General features: G+C 48.9%; 1 protein-coding gene across 2 annotated transcripts; it reads right to left on the minus strand.

The window, feature by feature from the left end:
* On the minus strand, positions 1–18,390 carry AKAP1 (A-kinase anchoring protein 1). Of its 2 annotated transcripts, none has more exons than XM_065694221.1 (11): positions 18,250–18,390; positions 8,021–9,344; positions 5,957–6,090; positions 5,453–5,579; positions 4,871–5,001; positions 3,925–4,102; positions 3,308–3,458; positions 2,603–2,670; positions 1,616–1,689; positions 1,106–1,171; positions 1–966 (listed from the first exon to the last, which is right to left on the minus strand). In XM_065694221.1, exons 2-11 carry the CDS (start codon positions 9,318–9,320, stop codon positions 907–909), a joined length of 2,289 nt encoding a protein of 762 aa, XP_065550293.1. In that variant the 5' UTR covers positions 9,321–9,344; positions 18,250–18,390; the 3' UTR covers positions 1–906. The 2 variants fall into 2 exon arrangements, with proteins under 2 accessions (XP_065550293.1, XP_065550294.1); XM_065694222.1 differs by lacking the exon at positions 18,250–18,390 and adding an exon at positions 18,078–18,205.
* Positions 18,391–18,420: the final 30 nt, after the last annotated feature.

An 18,420-nucleotide genomic window follows, 5' to 3' on the forward strand; every position in this document is an offset into this window, starting at 1 on the left:
GAACACCACTGCAGCTTTAATGCCAAGTTATCACTTTCTTTTTAAACAGAACTGTACAGAAACATAGTAAAGAACGCAGTGATGACAATGCCAACCAGACAGCGACCTAAGGGAATCCTAATCCTGTACACAACAGAGCTGAAACATTCCCAACATTCTGATGCTCCAATGTTGGCTACCCTAATGAACTGCAAACCAGTTCTACCTACAGAGGACATTTTGGTGTGAAAAAGTTTCTGTAAAGTTCCCTTTGTTTCCAGTGTTTTTCTTGTACAAAATATTACAGTGTTGGGTTTTTTATATATATTTACAGACTTGCACAGCTAGAAAAATATAAACTACGATTGGGCTTGGCAATCACTTCTTCTCTTTAAATACACATCATTTCAGAGCAAAAATTGTACTGGTAACACATCCTGCCTTCAAGCATCTGCACAGAGCAGCTTTCTTCCTTTAGCGTATCAAGCCTAAAAACCACGATTGCAGTGAGACATGTGCCACAGTGAGTGCAACCAATGCAATTCATCTACCTCCTGGCATAAGGAAGGCACAAGATGAATATTGTTTATGCAGGTTAGTGGCACAATGTAGAGAAATCCATAACCGAACATTAAATTCCTTAATCACATTCATTACTTTCATAGGCAGAGCCTGTTAAAAAAGGACAACCAATGTAACTTGGAAGGAAAAGCAGACACTAAGTTCATGGCTATTATACATGTGGAACGACCACAGCTTAAGGGGCATTTGCTACCTTCGCTTTTAAGGTTTTTCCCATTCAGCTTTTAAATAGAGGCCAGAGACCATTTTTTGCTTTAAAGCTACAGTATTTGTCAGTATGGCTTTTAATAACCCCGCCTTTCGCCGAGATGAGGTATGTGTTTCGAGGGAAATGGTAGGACATTGCTAGTAGTCAAGCCACCGAGCAAGGCCTCTTTCCACCAGAGTTCTGTTTACGGACACCACCTAAAGGGAAGCGAAAAGAAAGAAAAAGTAGAAAGGTGAACAAACCACTAGAAAAAATCCAATCAGCAAGCTCCGAATCAACAACAGGAAGCCTGCATTCACATCAACCCCAACAAAATAGGTATGTCAACACACGCACCTCATCGCCCATCAAGTTCCACAGCTGTATCAGTGGCAGGCCTGTTGCACTCTCATAATTTGTGACCTGGAAACACAGAAAAACCAGAGTGGGCAGCAGCTCTGGTGTGAGCCATGAAGGATGCAAGGCCAGCAGCATTCACTCCCTATCAGATAGATACCCCTTCCTATGCGTAGGCTGGAGGAAATGCAGCTCCTGCCACCAGGCAGCAGCTGGAACACCCTGTGGGCAAGTTCACTTTCCTCCCTCAAATCCATACCCTGGCTTTCTGCCCACATCACTCACAAGAGGGAATACTCATCCCTTGCCAGCCACGCAGCCCTCAGCGGTAACTGCTGCTAAACCAGCAAGTTCTCAGCACCACCAGTTCTCAGCCACACCCTGCCCAGCAGCCACACTTCCAGGCTCTGGCTTTGCTGTCTGTTTGCACACACACACAGGATGCGGGGTGCACAGAGTCACAACAACAGCACCACCAGCAACAGGACTTCCCCCAACAGCTCCACGTACCTGCGCCACAAGGACTGCGCCTCTGGTCATCTCGCCAACAGCCGCGTCAGCCTCAGGGGAGAAGCGATCCTCATCTTGGGCAAGAGCAGGAGAAAACAAATGAGAGTCACAGGCTTTAAAGGCCAGGAGGGACTATTAAGCTCATCTTGCCTGACCTCCTACACCCAGCAGACCAGTGAATCCTCACCCACTGTTGCTAAACCCAGTCTATTGAGCTGGAAATCTCACAAGCATCACGCCCGCTGTGTTGCTGACGGGAAGAATGAAGTGCTTTCTACAGCCACTAGCTAAGTTAATATGAATTGAAGTGGCTGACGAATTAGGAGGCTTTAAAGACAGCAAAGTGCATATCTGCAGTCCCTTTGAGCTGTCCTTAGGATTTTGATCCTTACTAAACTAAGCTCAAGGGCCTCAGGACTTCAATGACCCTGAAGACACTACTGACCCACCTGACCCCCAGCTCCTACAGAAACCCCTTCCGGACAAAGCAGCTTTTCAGGCCCCCAGTCATCAGGCATCTCTACCACCATGGCACTCTGCCAGGGCTTGAGCGGTAGCATTTTGAACACAAAACCATACACGTCACTCCCTTCAGTAGGAAGGTATCAGATATTGGTTTAACACATCAAAACTAAGCTTGCATTTACAGCTGCTTTATGACAGAAGGTGGCAGAGGAGTCACAGCTACTTCACTTAATACACTGCCAGCCCTGCCAGCTTGCTCCTTAGGAGAGTAATTCGCGCTCTCCTCCAAGCAGGAAAAAGCCTGGACAGTTACCGTCTTTCCCCTGGAGTCTGACAGGTTCTGCCATGCTAGCACATTTAGAAGGAGAAAATTCATTCTTTCCAGTCCTTGCTCTAGTCACACCACAGGCTGCGCTTTCAAAAGGAGAGGGAAGGTTCAGGCACAATCATTGCTTGCCCACTGCTGGCACCCACTGACACTGCAGGAGGGCCACCAATAATAATTGTCAGGAGCTCCATTACCTGGAAGAGGCACCACATTGTCCAGTAAAACTTCTGCTCCTTGGAAAGGCAGCGATAAAAAGTCAGACCTTAAAGAAAAGAGAATCCATCAGAATAAGAACAGGGCTTTAAGTCACTCCTGTATTCTTTAAGGTGACGTTGATTAATCAATTGCTGTAACAGGGATTTAGTTTAAAATTGATGACCGTCAAAAACAACCTCCCAGCAACCTAAGCAGCAGCAATCCATTGTCTGATGAGCATGCCAGGATGGACTGGGCTCCAAGCAAAAGCCACCTCCACCATGGAGGCTGCACTGCTTTCCTCCTGCCTCTGGGCACAATCAAGCACTTCATGCGCTTGTCTAAGAAAACCCTCATCCAATACAGCCCTTCCAGACAGTGGGGATGGAGCATAGAGAATCCCAATCCTGTTCCTAGCTCAGCAACCAACTACACCTTGGGGCCTCCCAAAGGCATCCTTTTGGCTCAGCTGCCAGGCTGAAGTGACAGAAGGCACAATTTCCTCTTCCCTCCCCTTCAATAAAGCCTTGCAGGAGCTTGCTGTGCTGCCAGGAAACCCACACAGTCCTGCTGCTGAGACAAACCTTTCTACCAATTCCCACTTCAGCTGTGCAAAAAGCTAGGAGTAAGTCAAACAATACAGACGACTCTGATGAAGATTCGAGCCAGATATGGCCTCAGGCCATGGAACACGAGCTAGAGACCTGATTTGTCTGAGGGTTTCGACCTTCACTTTGTCATATCCTCCATAGTCCACATATCGGAGTTCCACTTCGTTGGTCTCTTCAAAGTAGCTGATAACTTGAGCACGTAGCCATGCCCCATCCAGGCCTGGAGCTGCGCAGATAATACCAACTGCGGAACATAAGGGTAGAGAGAAAAAAGCTCAGTGGATTTCCAGAAATCAGCACTTCAGGCATTAGTTATAACTAATAACTCCTTTCCATGTGATGCACCTGCCACTTGAGACCGTTTACAGACAGGGACACTATGAAGACGTGGGACTAGCTCCACACCTTGTCAGCAAAAATATACCAGGTGCCAGGTAGATAAGAAATAACCCAAGACTGACTTATCTCCTTCTGAATTTCAGTGTGCAACTAAGGGGCTGGAGAAGTATTCAGGGATGAGTGGGGTAAGGAAGAACAGAGCTACGCCTCGTGCTTTACCTATTAAACAAAGCCCAAATAAATGGAATAACAAATGAACTGTCACATCTCACGCGCTAGGAAGCCTCCCAAGCCTAACTCAGGGCAGCAGAATTTCACATGACCCTCGTAGTTTCTCAAGTGAACAGCCTGTGAGCAGTCAAGTTACTTGCCTTCTACTGGAGTTGGCAGGGTTGGAATTTCGGGTTGAGAGTAGCAGACAGACATCTGCTGTTCAAGGCTCCTCAGGACATGGAAAGTGGGGTGAGTGTGCTGCTGCAGGAACATGTGCCCTGCATCGACTTGGTGCGCCACGACCACCTCCACAGTGACTCCATCCGGGAGGAAGAGCTGTCACATGGAGGAAAGAAGCTCTCGTTAGTGTTCACTGCAACTCAAGCTTCATTCACAGCAACTCCCTGTTCCACCAGCACCTCCTGAGGCTTACAGCCATGGCACTGTGGTATTTCACTTCTAAAGACTGCTTTGGATCAGGAGCAGAAGGCTACCCATTGCTAGCTCCATGCGGTTCTCAAGGAAATCAGACCTGGGCTGGGGGCCCATCTTCTACCCAAAAAGACTATCAGCCCCAAGAGATCAGTGAGCAGAGTCAGGAATGATGGGTCAAGCCATGCTGCACTATCGACACTGTGCAACTTGCCAGCATTCCCTGCCCATGGAGGTTTTAAACATCAAGGTAATCTTCACAGGGATTGTCCAAGATTTGTCACAGACGCCTCATTTTCAGTCATTTTCCCTGGCTGCTGGAGAGCCACTGTGCTGGGCAGCTTCCGAGCATTACTGTGCTTGGAACACATCCAAAATGCCTTTAATTTCCCAACATAAATTCACTTCTCCAGAATAAAGCCTATCTTCACATCCAAGGAAACAGTTACGTGCACAGCTACTACAGGCACAATGGGAACAGTAGTGGAAGAACAGGCAGATAAACCTCATCTATTAACGGTTAAATCAGCTGGACAACAACCAGCCACACAAAATCAAACTGGGTCTGAGGGCATCTGTGAGCCAGCCGTACGGATACAGCACCCTACAATGGCAGTGACCAGCAACAGCCTTCCACCCCGACATCAGCACAGCCAGCAAGCTGGGACTCACCCAGGCAGTCATAAGGAGGGAATGAAGTGTCAGTGGTGCTGGTGGAGGTACATCGTGGATGTTGTTGAGACACAGCTCCTTGAACTTCATGCCAATCAGGCTCAGTACTTTCTCTACTTGATGTGGGAAACCTGGAAGACAGAAGTTCCACAGAAGGGCTGTAGCACAGATCTGGTGAGGACAAGCCCAGCCTTGCCACGTGAATCAATATAGCTACCAGAAGCCTTCTGCACTACAGCAACAACTTCAGTTTTAGCAGATTGGCCATGTAAACTGGCATGAGACCAGCAGGAGCTGATACACATCCCATAGCTCCTCCTGTAGGCCCAAAGTGAGCCTACAAATGGTGTTGGTTAAACTGCAGCAGATGAAGACATTCAGACGCATTCTCACCTCCACAACAGAGGGCTCACATGCCAGGGCACAGGTGACCTGGCACAGACCTCTACTGTAACAGCACTGAACAGAAAGCTTTGTAAAGCACTGGACTAAGAGGCACTAACCCTGTTTAAACTCCTTGCCCACCTGATTAAGGCCCCCAGGGTACATATTTGACAAGGAATTAAGAGACTTCCCTCTTACCTTCAATGTGACAGACCTGGGAGTCACGGAAATAAGGCTTTGTCGACACATAGATTTTGGCACCAGATTTCTGCCTCAGGAAGCTCATAAATTTTCCTTGTCTGCCGATCAAGCGGCCAACTAATTCCTTTATGAAAGGGACAAGAAAGCAGCAGTCAGCAAGAGAAATACTGATCAAACAACACTGTTCTCTGCACCGTATTTCAGCACCTGCTCTTAACCACTGTGTACCCTCAAAACCTTCTGAATGCTTTCAAAGCATCACACCAAGAGATTGGGGAGGAAGATCATGAGGAATAATGAGTGCCACAGCCTTGAGTGCCTCATGTTTACAGTCTGTCCTGGCTCTTCCCTCCTGCTGAGTCCTGATGGGAGCCAATCACTTCAACCCTCATCTGTTGTTGAGGTCCCTGGGAAGGCACCAAGCCAGTGCAGGATGGGAAGAGCCAGAAGATGGCTGTGTAGGGCAGGGCAAGATGCAGGAGCAGCCCAGCAGCTGCTTACCTTTGGGACTTCTATTTCCCAGATGAGGTGGTCACACTCGCTGGTTTCTCTCCCTGTCTTAGTGTTCTGCTGAGCCACTGCCTTCTTCACGACACAGCCACCATTCCCAAAACCCGTACCGTGGTCATCCGATCCTGCAAGACAAGCACATGGGTCAGCATGCAGACAACCCTCCCCAGGCCAGCTCCCAGGCACAAGGCCGTGAAAAGACATCGTTTCAGAGAGAGGTTACATAGAGCCGTTCTCATGCCTTCACTCAGGCTGCTCCTGTATCGGGTTCCCCAGTGTGTCAGAAAGGGTTTCCATCACATGCAGCCTACTGAAAGTTTCCTTTTATTCCTCGAGAAAAGCCTCTGCAGCTCCGGGAATGCCACAGGAAGCAGCCCGACTTGAGCCATCATCCTTCAAACACAGTGACCTCTCACACCGCGGCTGAGACAGACACCAGAACTCAAAGTTACCAAAAGCTGAATGAGAGCCTGCTGCTGCCCAAGGAATTCTGCATTCTACCCATGGCCTGGGCAGGGCTCTTCACAGCGAGCTCAGCAGGCAAGGAGGGACGCGCAACCGATTCATCTGCTCTTTGTGCTGACATTACACTCCTGCCCCAGCAGATGGTGCACGGGGACCTGAGTGCCAGGGCTGCTCCCACTGCGAGCGGTGGTAGGGGATTGCCTCTTGCCCAAGTCTTCGTATGCCTGAAGAAGTAAGGTGCCACAGCCAAGCTACAGCTTCTGCCCAAACCATCAGCTGATACCAGGAACGTTTCTACTTGGCAAGGGGACAAACTCGAACATCTTCCTCCTGGTCACATCCCAGGCACAAGCAGTGTGACACATGGCTGATCCTTCCTTCAGATTAACAAGCAGAAGCACGAAGACCCTCACTTGCCTGCAAGCATTCAGGCCATCCAGTGCAGGACCAAAGAGGAAAACAAACCAAACACCTGCTTCACATGTGCCACATCTTAACTAGGAACACAGCACACATGCCTGAAAAGGCAAGGATGGGGATGGAAGCCTCGAAGCCTGGGTGTGAGGGTCAGCTGTGTGACCTCTGATCCCGCATTAGCCCCCTGCTCTGTCCCCTCTCCCTGCCCATCAGCTCTCTGGATGCTGAGGTCTCAGCTCATCACCACCGGGCTCCACAACACATTTGTACCTTTTGCCACACCAGCATTCACAACAAGGCAAACCCACCATCTTCCTAGAGTGACTCTCACTAAAGACCACATTCTGTGGGTTTAATCTTTAATTGGTGGCAAACTCAGTCCACATGCCTTGCAACAAGCAGCCTTCCAACTCCACTGCAGCAATTACAAAAGCTACCCTGTCATTAAGGGCTGTTGGCACCACAGGGTCTTCTAGAGGACTTAAACATCCGTCCCAAGGTCACACAGGTTAACATTTGCTCAGACAGCTTTGCATTCTGCCACACACACATCATCCAGGATCTAGAAGGCAAAAGCAACACAGAGAGATGGGGAAACTCCATGACCACTGCTCCCTGTTAGGATTTCCTGGCACGCACCTTCCCTTCCAAGTAAAAAGGCTTCAGGGCAATTGGTCTGCAACCAACTGATTTTATCCCAGCTCATGAGAGCACTTCCCTGGTTCATCCAGCAGCACCTCAGAAACCTTCCTCATGGCCCCTTACAGCAGCAGCTTACAGACACAGAGAAAAGCCCAGGGCTTGCTAGAGGCTGCTGGAACTGAAGCAGAAACCATTGGGATGAGCAGCTTTCAAACCAGCAACGTGTTCAGCAGCCTGGCCTACATCCAGACACAGTCCATTGCGCTGGGCTACTCGAGAACATGCTCAGCTTTAGACAAGAAGCTTTGTGCTGAACAGGGACCAGCCTCTTCACCCCTTTGCAGTATACCCTGAAGATCACCCAGCTAACACTGGATCCTACAGAGATACCAATTCTGACAGCTAATGCAGACCCACCTGCACCTGAGGGCTAAAGAGTCATTTACTGGAGAAATTAAACATGAAGGAGGGTTATGGCACGGAAAATGCTTGTTCACCGTGTGCGTGTAAGAGGATTTTCAAAATGCTTACCTTGTGGGCAGTCTCCATCTATTCCTGGTGCCTTGCTACACTCATCACACAGGTCTGGACCACCCTCTCGCAGCACTCCATTGCTGTATGGCACTTCGTTGTCTTCAGGCAGCGTCAGAGTAGGTTGAGTTTCACTTGCGCCGGAGCTCTGCCCAGCGCTTGTGTCTCGGCTTGCAGATAAACTCAGTAACTCTGAATGCTGGCCCGATGCAACAGCCTGCATTGTGCTCTGCAGCGGGCCCTCCACACGTGCCCCACCTTCACGTGTGGATGTGCTGCACGCAGAGCCCTCCCTGACCAAAGGCGACTTCTCTGGAGAACCTTTGAGGCTTTCCACAGGAGTCCAACCACCTCCTTGGGACTCACTGCACACAGGAGTCTTCATCTCACAGTCTGTCGTGGCTCCCTCAATGGCGCTTTGTGCTAAACAGCTTGAATGTGTAACATCCTGATCCTGTTCCTCTGCCTGTGGGGATGTCAGTACCGCAGCATCACTGTTTCTAGCAGTGTTCGTATCGGCTAGTTCAGCTTCCTCTGCAAGTGTTTGAGCAGTGGAAACAGCACTTGCCATCTCCAGAGGTGTCTCAGCTCCACAGGCAGCAGCCTGGCAGAGCTTAGTGGATCCATCACTAGCACCACCTGACAGCACTTCCTCAGTTGCTGCCAAAATGACCTTGGAAACTATCTGTATTGTCACTTGCTCAATTTTCTCAATGTCTTCCTTGCACAAACCCACTCCTCTAACCTTCTCTCTTCTCAAGTCATCTCTTTTTGGCTGTGTGTCCTCCTCCTCCTGACACACAGGTGCAGTACCGGCAATTGACCTGGACACATCATCTTCCCCTGGCTGCTCTGAACAGGCAGACTCCCAAGGGAGAGAAACACAAGCAGGGACCCTCTTTTCGTCTTGAGATCCTGTTTCTTCCGGTTTGTCACTGTGCTTCTCCAAGCTGCTGGGCTGATTTGTTTTTACTGGCAAGTCTGGTGAGAGATCCAGCCTCTCATCAGTGTGACACACAACAGAGGGCATCGTCAACCCCACTGTCAGCAGGGAGGTCGAGGTTTTGTTCTCTGTGTGCTCCTCTTCCAGCAAGGAGAGCTGTCTTTGAGGAACACATGGTTCTGTTCCTCGTGCTGAATCCTGCTCTGTTGCTTCTTCCTGCTGCTCTTCAGCAGCTACCTCTTGTTCCTCTGGATAGGTTCCATGCTTTTTTCTATAGGAATAAATCCACCAGCACCCAAGAAGTGCCAGCACTCCAGGTACGGCATATGTGACGAAGCTCCGGAAGCATAAAGGCATTTTAGAAAGTCTCAGCACTTATACCTACAACGAGAAATAGAAAACATGTTACAATAGCCAGAGGGAAGGGAACAGGAAGACTGAAGTTTCCTAAGTGCCTTGAGGTATCTCTAGTAGTATGAACAGCCTTCTTTTCCATTTGCTTTTTAAATCCACATCTCTGCTCTACAAGAGACCACAGAACGAGATCCTTACCTAAGACCAGGGATCTCTGGACATTTCTCACCATTACAGTCATCACTTTCACCTGACCCCCCCTTTCCACACAAACCCGTTTCACCTTCTTTCCCCTGCCTCCCCTTTGCTACACACAGGGACAGCATCCAGCACTGCAGCCTCTCCAGCAGCAGGCTGGGTTCGTAACAGGTTATTCCACATTAAAGTTCCTATATGGACAGCTGCTACTCGGACTTTTGAGCTGCAAGCTTTCTCTATTACTCCAGAAAGTGTGTGAACCCTTCCCTGCCTGGACACCCTGGGACTCATATCCCAGCCATGCTCCTCCATCTACAAGCCTCACCTAGGTTATATGAGGCAGGCCTGAGAGGCCTTTCCATTTCCTGCTGGAAAGCCTACAGCTGGCACACAGAGCTGAAGTTCCCCACATCCTCAGAACAGAGAGTGCAAAGGACACTCAGTTTATATTGTCACTGGGCAGGAATGAAAGCAGAACCCACGTGCCTGACAATGCTTACACACAACAGGCTTTTCTCCAAACGGGCCCTGACACTTTCACCAGTAAGCAACAAAGATAAAGATTGTTTTCAGAAGATAGAATCCTAGGGGTGGCAACCACCCACTGCAAAACAGTATTATCGAGTTCCTCTTCAAAAGTATAAAGACGTATAAAAAGACGAGACAATCAAGTCAGTCTCTCAACTATGCTCAGTCTGTCTCAACCAGAAAACACCTTGTTATCAGAGCAAGCCTCCTTCCAGATACCCCCTTCAGGGCCTTGATTTTCACAGCAGCCGATTACACTCTAGCTAAGGACAAAACCGTGCCTCCCTCAGACCCAAACCGAGCATTCGAGACCTGCAGCATTTCATACACACTCCAGATTGCTCACCTCCTCCAGCCACAATCTCCTATCCCACAGGAACAAACACACAAACTTCATCCAAGCTATCTCAGACACCAGCCAGCCTTCTGTACTGCTTGCTGCAGAGTCACACAGTCATAAAGCCACAGAATGCTTTGGGTTGGAAGGGGCCCTTAAAGCTCATCCAGTTCCAAACCCTTGTCACAGGCATGGACACTTTCCACTAGAGAAGGTTGCTCCAAGTCCGACCTGGCCAAGGCAAGTGAATAAATGAACTGCAGAAACGGGGACTAGAAAATGTCTTGCTCAATCCCAAATCAAAGCTCAGCTATAGACATGATTTAAGAAGTCCACTGACATCTCAGGCGTATCACCAGCGTTGATCTATACAGGCAACTTGAGTCTTGTTCACTCTGTGACACTCATGTCTGATGTCTCTTAAATCCAAGCTCCTTCCAGTCAGACAGCAGGGCTTACTGCTGAGGATGAACTTTCAGTTAACAGCAACACCTGAGACTTGGAATTAAAAAACAGAACACCACAATAAACCTATGCAGTAATTGGGATGTTTGGGTTTTGGAACTTGGTTGAAGTGGAAAGCATGAAGTCTGTACACACATTCCTGAAACAAAAGATACCCATTTCTGCTCTCCAGCACAATGGCACATTGTGAGTGACTGCCAGCACTCATCCGCTGCCTGCTTAAGGTGGTGTAATTCATGCAGAACCACTCTACAAGCTGTCTGACTGTGCACCACAAACTCAAAAGCAGCTCACAAGTCCATTCCCAGCAAGCTTCCCTGATTAAACAGACAGCCCTATTATCACCTCATTCCCTATTAACTTGCACCAACTGTACAAACAATGGTCCCACACAATTCTACAGCACAGGGAGACATTAGCAGGATGCCCCACGGAGGGCCAGGCCCATCCCAAAGCCTGGCAGACAAAGCAAATCCAAGAGTCCTTTTAAACATTAATATCATTTAAGTTAAAGATCTGTACTCTGTGATGTTTAGATCAGTGGGAATGGTGGGTTAGCTGACTGCTTCTTGGAAAGCTGATTTCACTTCATGCTTTTGAATTGACTAGTTTCAGGAAGAGCTGCATTATACTACCAGTGATGTGTTAAATGGGAATTCCGCATGCTTCCATCAGTTGGAAAGGGACAAAAGGCAGTGGCTCTGCACAAGACACAAGCAGACATCCTAAGTACTGGGCTGGCCAGGGGACAGCTAGCACTGACAAACATCTCCTGGCATAAACACAACAGGAAAACTTTGGTGGCCTGATTTTAATATGCTGGTCACAACACCACTTGCATGTGATGCCTTGAAGACAGCCGATTTTTAACCTGCTCAACATAACCATTGTAAGATGCAGCACATACTTCTCTCTTATTTCTTCCACAGGGGAGCTCCTACAGTCCACATTTGTTTTTTCCAATAGGTTTAAGTGTGACAAAACCCTCCCTCCATTGCCAGCTAAACAGCCAGTTCAGGACTGCAGGAGCAAAGGGATCATTTTAACACATTGAGGGGGGGAAGGAAGCCTGGGATTCTCCTGCCAGCAGCAGAACAGAACATGGCAACTTGTCAAATCACATGGCCCTAAGCAGTGCCAAACTGCGGGAGCCTGGCCCAGCAGCCCTTGCACTCTCCAGGCAGGAGGAGCCAGCTGGGGAAGCATGGCAGCTCCAGAGGCTTTGGGCCACAGACAAGCAGCCTGGGAAAGCCAGAACCAGTGTGAACACTGGATGCACCAGTGCCATTCCCCAACACGCAGGGCTCCATGCAGTCCTGCACCAGAAATAGTGCAGAGCTCGCACACTGTACATGCTTGCCCCACACCATGAGCCACTTCGACTTCTTCCTCCTGGCATGTCAGGAATCCACTCTAAATGTCACACCTTGTATCAAAGAACAGGGTGCTGCAGCAAGGGCATGAGGCTTTTCCAACTTGCTAAATAATCCCCACAGTAGGTCAGGATAGGATTAAGACACCAAGGGGAGAATAGGGTTCAGTCTGCTCTCCAAATCTGTATCCTGACCTGATTTATGGAAAACACCAGGTAAAGATCAGGGGGATGAGGACAAGAACGAACCCACACAGTCGCCTACCTTACAAAAAAAGGGAAAGGACAGTCAACTTATTCTACTTGCTCACATTAGGATCCCAGAGCAGTTTTAAGCCACCTTGTTTCTCTCACCAGCAAAAACAACCCTTCAGAAGACACATCCATATTGGAAGCACAAAATCAGACTCTACAACTTAAAGAGAGTTATAAAGCAGGTATGTTTGTTATGGCACTGGGTGCAAGGGGGATCGCTCCTCCTAACTTGCACACCGAGGGGTTAAGCAAGCAGATATTTATTACACACAAACATGCATATTTCAACAGGGATACAACAATCAGTTTAGATACTCATTATTATAAGTCTCCTCCCTTTTGGCACTTGCGCACTGCCTTCTGATGGTCGTGGGCAGGGGTATTCAAGATGAAGTAAGCAGTCTTCCTCAGGTGCACTTTTCACCTTTGCCACAGTTGGATGCCCCAGTAATCACAAACGAGCTGAAACGAGACGTATCTGCAAGTTTCTGATAGCTGGCAAAGATTTAAAACAGTGGGACCTTCCTCCACAAAACTTACTGCCTCCCAAGCCAGCAGATGCTCTGGAGTCACTGTCTCCAAACTAACCAGTAATTAGGAGGATGGTCACTCATTAGAAGGATGGAAAGAAATAATTCACTCTTCTTGGTAAGACTACTAAATTCTGTTATCACACAACAGAAGTACACCACAAACATTGTTCTCCATCTTAGACCTAAGTTAAAAGTATCTTAACCCTATGTTTTCCAGGCACTTGCTTTCCTTATATCAGTATAAGGCTAGAAATGTTTGCAGCACGAGGTTCCCAGAGAAGCCAGATAATTCATTCTCAAGGTCTGAGAGGCACTTTCAGCAGGCACTTGCTCCAGATTTCCAGGGCTTTCCACACACAGGAAGGCCTGTTCTGGAGGCAGGCTGCTTCCAGTCTCTAGAAGAAGGGAGATAAAAACAGTTCCCAAATGATGGAGCCCCCATGCCCTGCAGGGACGTTCTCCACAGCGTTGCCGGTGCCTGCCTCTTCCACTTCCCTCCTGCCCCAGCACTCGAGAGCTTACGCTTCCAAACCACAAAAGCAGTGGAAACCAAGGCTGGAATTAAAGACCATCCTGAAGGATCACAGAGCAACCAAGCAGGCAGCTAAACTGGAAACGCAGCTTCAACAGCAGAGACAGGATGACTCCGTGCAGACCCTACACTTAGTGATAGAGCACTCAGGAAATAAATCCTGTCCGGGTGAAAGAGAACCGGACAAGGCTGGCAGAGTTCAAACTAAAATGGGACCACGTGGGCTCCTAAAATTTTCCAGGCTAAAAATAACCAGTAGAACATGCTCTGTCTTATAGGCAGCCTTAAAGCATGTTCTATCCTATTACCTTCTTGCTCAAATCATTTCATCATTCATGGTTTCCTCAGCCCAGGAGTGTCTCCCTGTGAATCCTTTATTACAGACACCGCTTTGCCAGAAAGGCATCTCAGATGCAGAAGCAGACTTCAGAAACGGCTCTTGCACCACTTCACCAATAGCACCTTGATCTTTCTCGGCTGCTCCTCAGAATTTGGTGGAAGTTTGTTCCTGGATTTTTTTTGCCAGCTTTGGGGTCCTCTCCAGAAACAGTCAGGACAAATGCTCTGCCCCAAGCCACCCAAAAGGGTTTAGCCCATACGCCAGAGACCACACGGCCTTTCTAGTCTCGCCCAGCTTTAAACTGCAGTCGAAGCCCTCTGATTGAGGCTAATGCACCCTGTGCACAGGTACCTCTGACTGCAGAATCAACACCGCTTCTCAAGCCAAGGGGGGCTGGAACTGATGACCTTTGACATCACAAGCTTAGTAACAGTTGCCAGGACTCTTTCCAAACAGCTACCTCCTCAGCACACCTTCCAGTCCAGATTCAACTCTTTTAAAAGCATTCAGTCTTCTCATTACTTTTAAAAGCCTCCTCTACAATTCAGGCAAAGCAGAATTTCAGAGAAACTACACCCAAGGCTTAGCAGTTTGTGTTTGCTTCTCCACAGGGAAGCTCGTGCAGCCTTTGCTGTGGGCAGCAGTGGAGTGTCCACTACAGGGCAGCTTATAAACTGCCATTTCAAAGCAACCAGCTAAGTCAAGTGCCCGATATCCAGATCCATTCCCACAAAACAGGCATGTAGAACACTCTGGAGCAGAGACTAAGGAAAGCAAAAGCTTCCAATATTCTCTGCACACAAGACAAGAACCAGACTTGCATTTTCAAGGAGACAGACCTGCGAGGTTTAAATCACAACACGCTGATACCACTGTAAGAACGGCGAGAAAAGAGGCAGCACCGACAGCAAGCAGTTATCTGGAGAACAGCATCGAGCCCTACTCACTAGATTGACTGTGCCCAGCAAGGAGAGCTTGATAAGCAGCTCCTCAAAACAAAAGCTGCACTAGACATAAACAGAAAGCAAGGAGTAGTGGTTTTCAGTTGGAAGTTTTGTGCCTGAGGCTGGGCTTGCTGAGAGCAAGTAGCAGAAGCACCCAGAGAAGAACAGCAAATATTAGTGGAAAAGGCACTTTATATTCATCTGCACTAGGAAGGAACTGCAGAGGTTCCAGAGAGTCATTTGGACTGAGCAAGCAGGAAGATAACTGGTATGCACTGAACCAGCTTGCTAAGAGAAGTTACACAACATACTTGAGACTGATGAGAGAGGCCTGTTTCACTTTGATCTCTGTTACAGTAGCACCGATGAGCCCTTGCCCAAATTACACCAGGGGCTGTTTTCAGAGACAGAAAGGCTTCCCCTGAAGACTGCAGGCTGCCTCCCTGCCTTGGCTTTGGCAGCCCTTCCTTTAAAAAGCAAAGCCAAGACAGATTAAGTCACCTTCCTATGGTCACATCAAGCTGAAGGAAACACATGAATGACAAATAGGTGCTCCAATTCGAGAGAGAGGAGCCCATCCTCTCACCAGGCAAACAGAACACTATACTCCAACTTGGAATACTTTAGGGAAGTTATGTGCAGATTTCTTTCCTGCACCCCTGAACACCAAAATATTTTCCTTAACCCTGCATTTCAATAAGAAGTGGAATACAAGTCCAAGCTAATAATAAGCAAGACCCTAAAGTTTATGGACACACACACTCCAATCCTCATTCCATATTCCCAGATTCATCCCTACGCAAAGCTAATGTCCCCAACAAAAGAGGCACACGCAGATCATGAGCTTTTGCCAGGAACTGCTGCTATTTATACACAGGAGTCAAAAATCAGCCACAGCACATGCTAAAAGTTTCTCATACTCATTGCCAGGTGGCAGCAGAGGTCAAAGGCAACCAGGAGCTCTTCAGGTCTACCAGCAGTGATTTGCCTGCTGAGGATTTTAAATGATCTTGCATGAAATACTCAGATCTGCCAGCAGTAAGGTACAAGACCCATAAATTCAGGGTCAGCTTCCACCCAGGAGCAGCAAAGTGAAACAGAATCCATGTGGTGGACAATAAAAACCCACAGTAACACAGCTTAAGACAATCGTCTACAGAAGCAGCCAGTGACAGGCAAACTTATCATCTTCAGCAAGCCCTACGAGAAGCAAACTCAACAGCCTTCATTTCCAGGAAATATTAAGCACCTGCTGAATAAAACAGCTTCTTCCAAGTATCTGAAACAAGCTGCCTAAAGTTAATCATCACTTCATGAAGTTTAACCAGGCATCTGCATTTAGAGCACTGTAGTTAGAAATCAGGATTTAAAAAAGCCAGTCATTAGAGCTGAAACATAACGCAATTATAAGTAATTAATTGTTTTAACTTTTGTTATTGCTTTTGAATGTTGCTACGGACACCTCATCTTATTACAGTCTCCCTGGACACTAGAAATATGTTAAATAACTGACATCAGGTAAGTGCACATGAAAGACGAGAGCCATGGGTAAGTGCAGTTTGTTGCTTTGAAAGCATTATGCTCTTCAGCTAAACCAGCACACTCCACTGCTGCAGAAGTATGCATGGACATATGCATGGACTGAGAGTGAGGCTTCTTTGGCCTGGAGAAGGCTCCTGGGAGACCTTACTGCAGCCTTCAAGTACCCTGACGACAAGAAATCTGGAGAGGGGTTGGAACTGGATGAGCTTTAAGGTCCCTGCCAACCCAAACCAGGCTGGAATTCTATGATTTAGTGCACTAGCAGCACATGCAAGCAAACCAATTAATCAAGAACTAAACTGTGCCATCAAGATAAATGCAGTGAAGCTGTACTATCCTGTATCAGGAGCACAGGTACATGACATTAATAGATGACAGGTACCACACAGTGCACAGTATCTCCACCCTTTGCTCAGTTAGCTCTTTAAAGAATGAAGAGTTTAAGTGACTTGAACCAGGTCACACAGCAAGCCCTGGCAGAAAAGCAAACTCAGCTGCACTGCCCCGACAGCTCTGGGCCATGTGCTTCCAAGAGAAAGCCATCCCTCCCTCACGAGTTGTGCCGCGCTCCAGCACGCCACGTGCTCCTCCTTGGCTACACCGCACACGCACGCTGGGCTGCAGCTCAGTAGATCATTCACAGGCAGAAAGCAAGCAGGAGAAAAGGAAAGTTACCATCTCCCACTATTGCCTTCCCCAACAATAAGCTATTTCCTTTCACCTGAGACAAAGTCCACAGAGGCTCTGGTAACACTCAGCAGGCACAACCACAGAGGCAGCACAAGACCCTGTGAACATGCAAAGCCAGGATTACTTCCATTCTGCTGCCCCTTACTTTCCTGTAGCAGACTGGCTGTGGTCAAACACAGCTTCTGCTGCTAATCCTTACTATTGCAGATAACTCTCATTAAAGGGTGCCCATTCATTTTGCATTCCCTGCTTCATGATACAACTTACTAGGCTGTGATAAAGACCTCAGACAAGCATAGACCAAGCAGCCCGATTCTGAAACATGAGTAACGCGGATCTCACTTGCTTCAAGAAGGGAGAATAAGAATGAAAAACAAAAGATAAAAGCCAAACAACAAGGCCTCTTTCAGGGAGCAAGGCTACTGAAACATTCCTTCCTCAACAGCAATACAATTTAATTCCTTTGCTCCCGAATGTATTCCATGCTGGCTTATAAACAAGTAGAAGTCACCACACTATATGAAAAGCTTGGTAATAACAGCTTTTATCGACCATTACCATAACAGAAGCAAGCCTTGCCCTACCAGACACACAAGAGACAACACAAGGCACCCTTAATCTTTACTACCTCGTCTGCCGCTCTTATGTCAGCTCCTGCTTTCATTTCTAAGCAGCTACAGGAAAGTTCACAGCGAGAGTGAATCACATTTAACACCAACTCACACACTCCTCCGGCCTGCACAGCCGCTTCCCTCAGCACCGCCCGGACTTTGCCATTGGCAAGTACGAAACAAGCAGCAAAAGCCACGTAAAACCACTCAAAGACCCCGAATTACCACAGGTCGCTGAGGAGGCCATGGCACCCCTCTGCCTGCTGCACCGCCCGCCGCACAGCACCCCTCAGCTGCCGGGACTCTGCGGGCCCCTTCCCGCTGCAGCCCGGCCCTCAGCACTGGGACCCCGGTACCGAGGAGCCCCCCTCCCACCGTGGGTGACCTGAGGGCCGGACCGCGGCGGCGCTGACCTTGGACGTGGTGGGACCGTGCAGGGGCCTGAGGAGCGGCGGCCCACGGGGCTGGCAACGCGGCGGCAGCACCTCAGTCCCTCAGCCCCGCACCGAGCGCTGCCGGTGACAGCCCGCGGCTCGCTCCCGCCGCTGCCTGCGAGGCCTGGCAGCGCCCCGCCGCGGTACTCACGGCCTGTCCGGCGCGGCGCCGCGCTCCCCGCGCCAGGGCCGGGAGCAGCTCCCGGTGCCGCCGCAGCTCCCGGTGCCGGTGCCGCCGCCGCCGCGCCCACGAGCAGCCCGCCCGGGCCGCCGGGCTGGGACTTGCAGCGGCTCCCGCCGCCCCGCCCGCCCGGGACGCCCC

This window comes from Lathamus discolor, chromosome 14 (assembly GCF_037157495.1).
Source record: "Lathamus discolor isolate bLatDis1 chromosome 14, bLatDis1.hap1, whole genome shotgun sequence".
In the NCBI taxonomy this organism is placed as follows: Eukaryota; Metazoa; Chordata; class Aves; order Psittaciformes; family Psittacidae; genus Lathamus; species Lathamus discolor.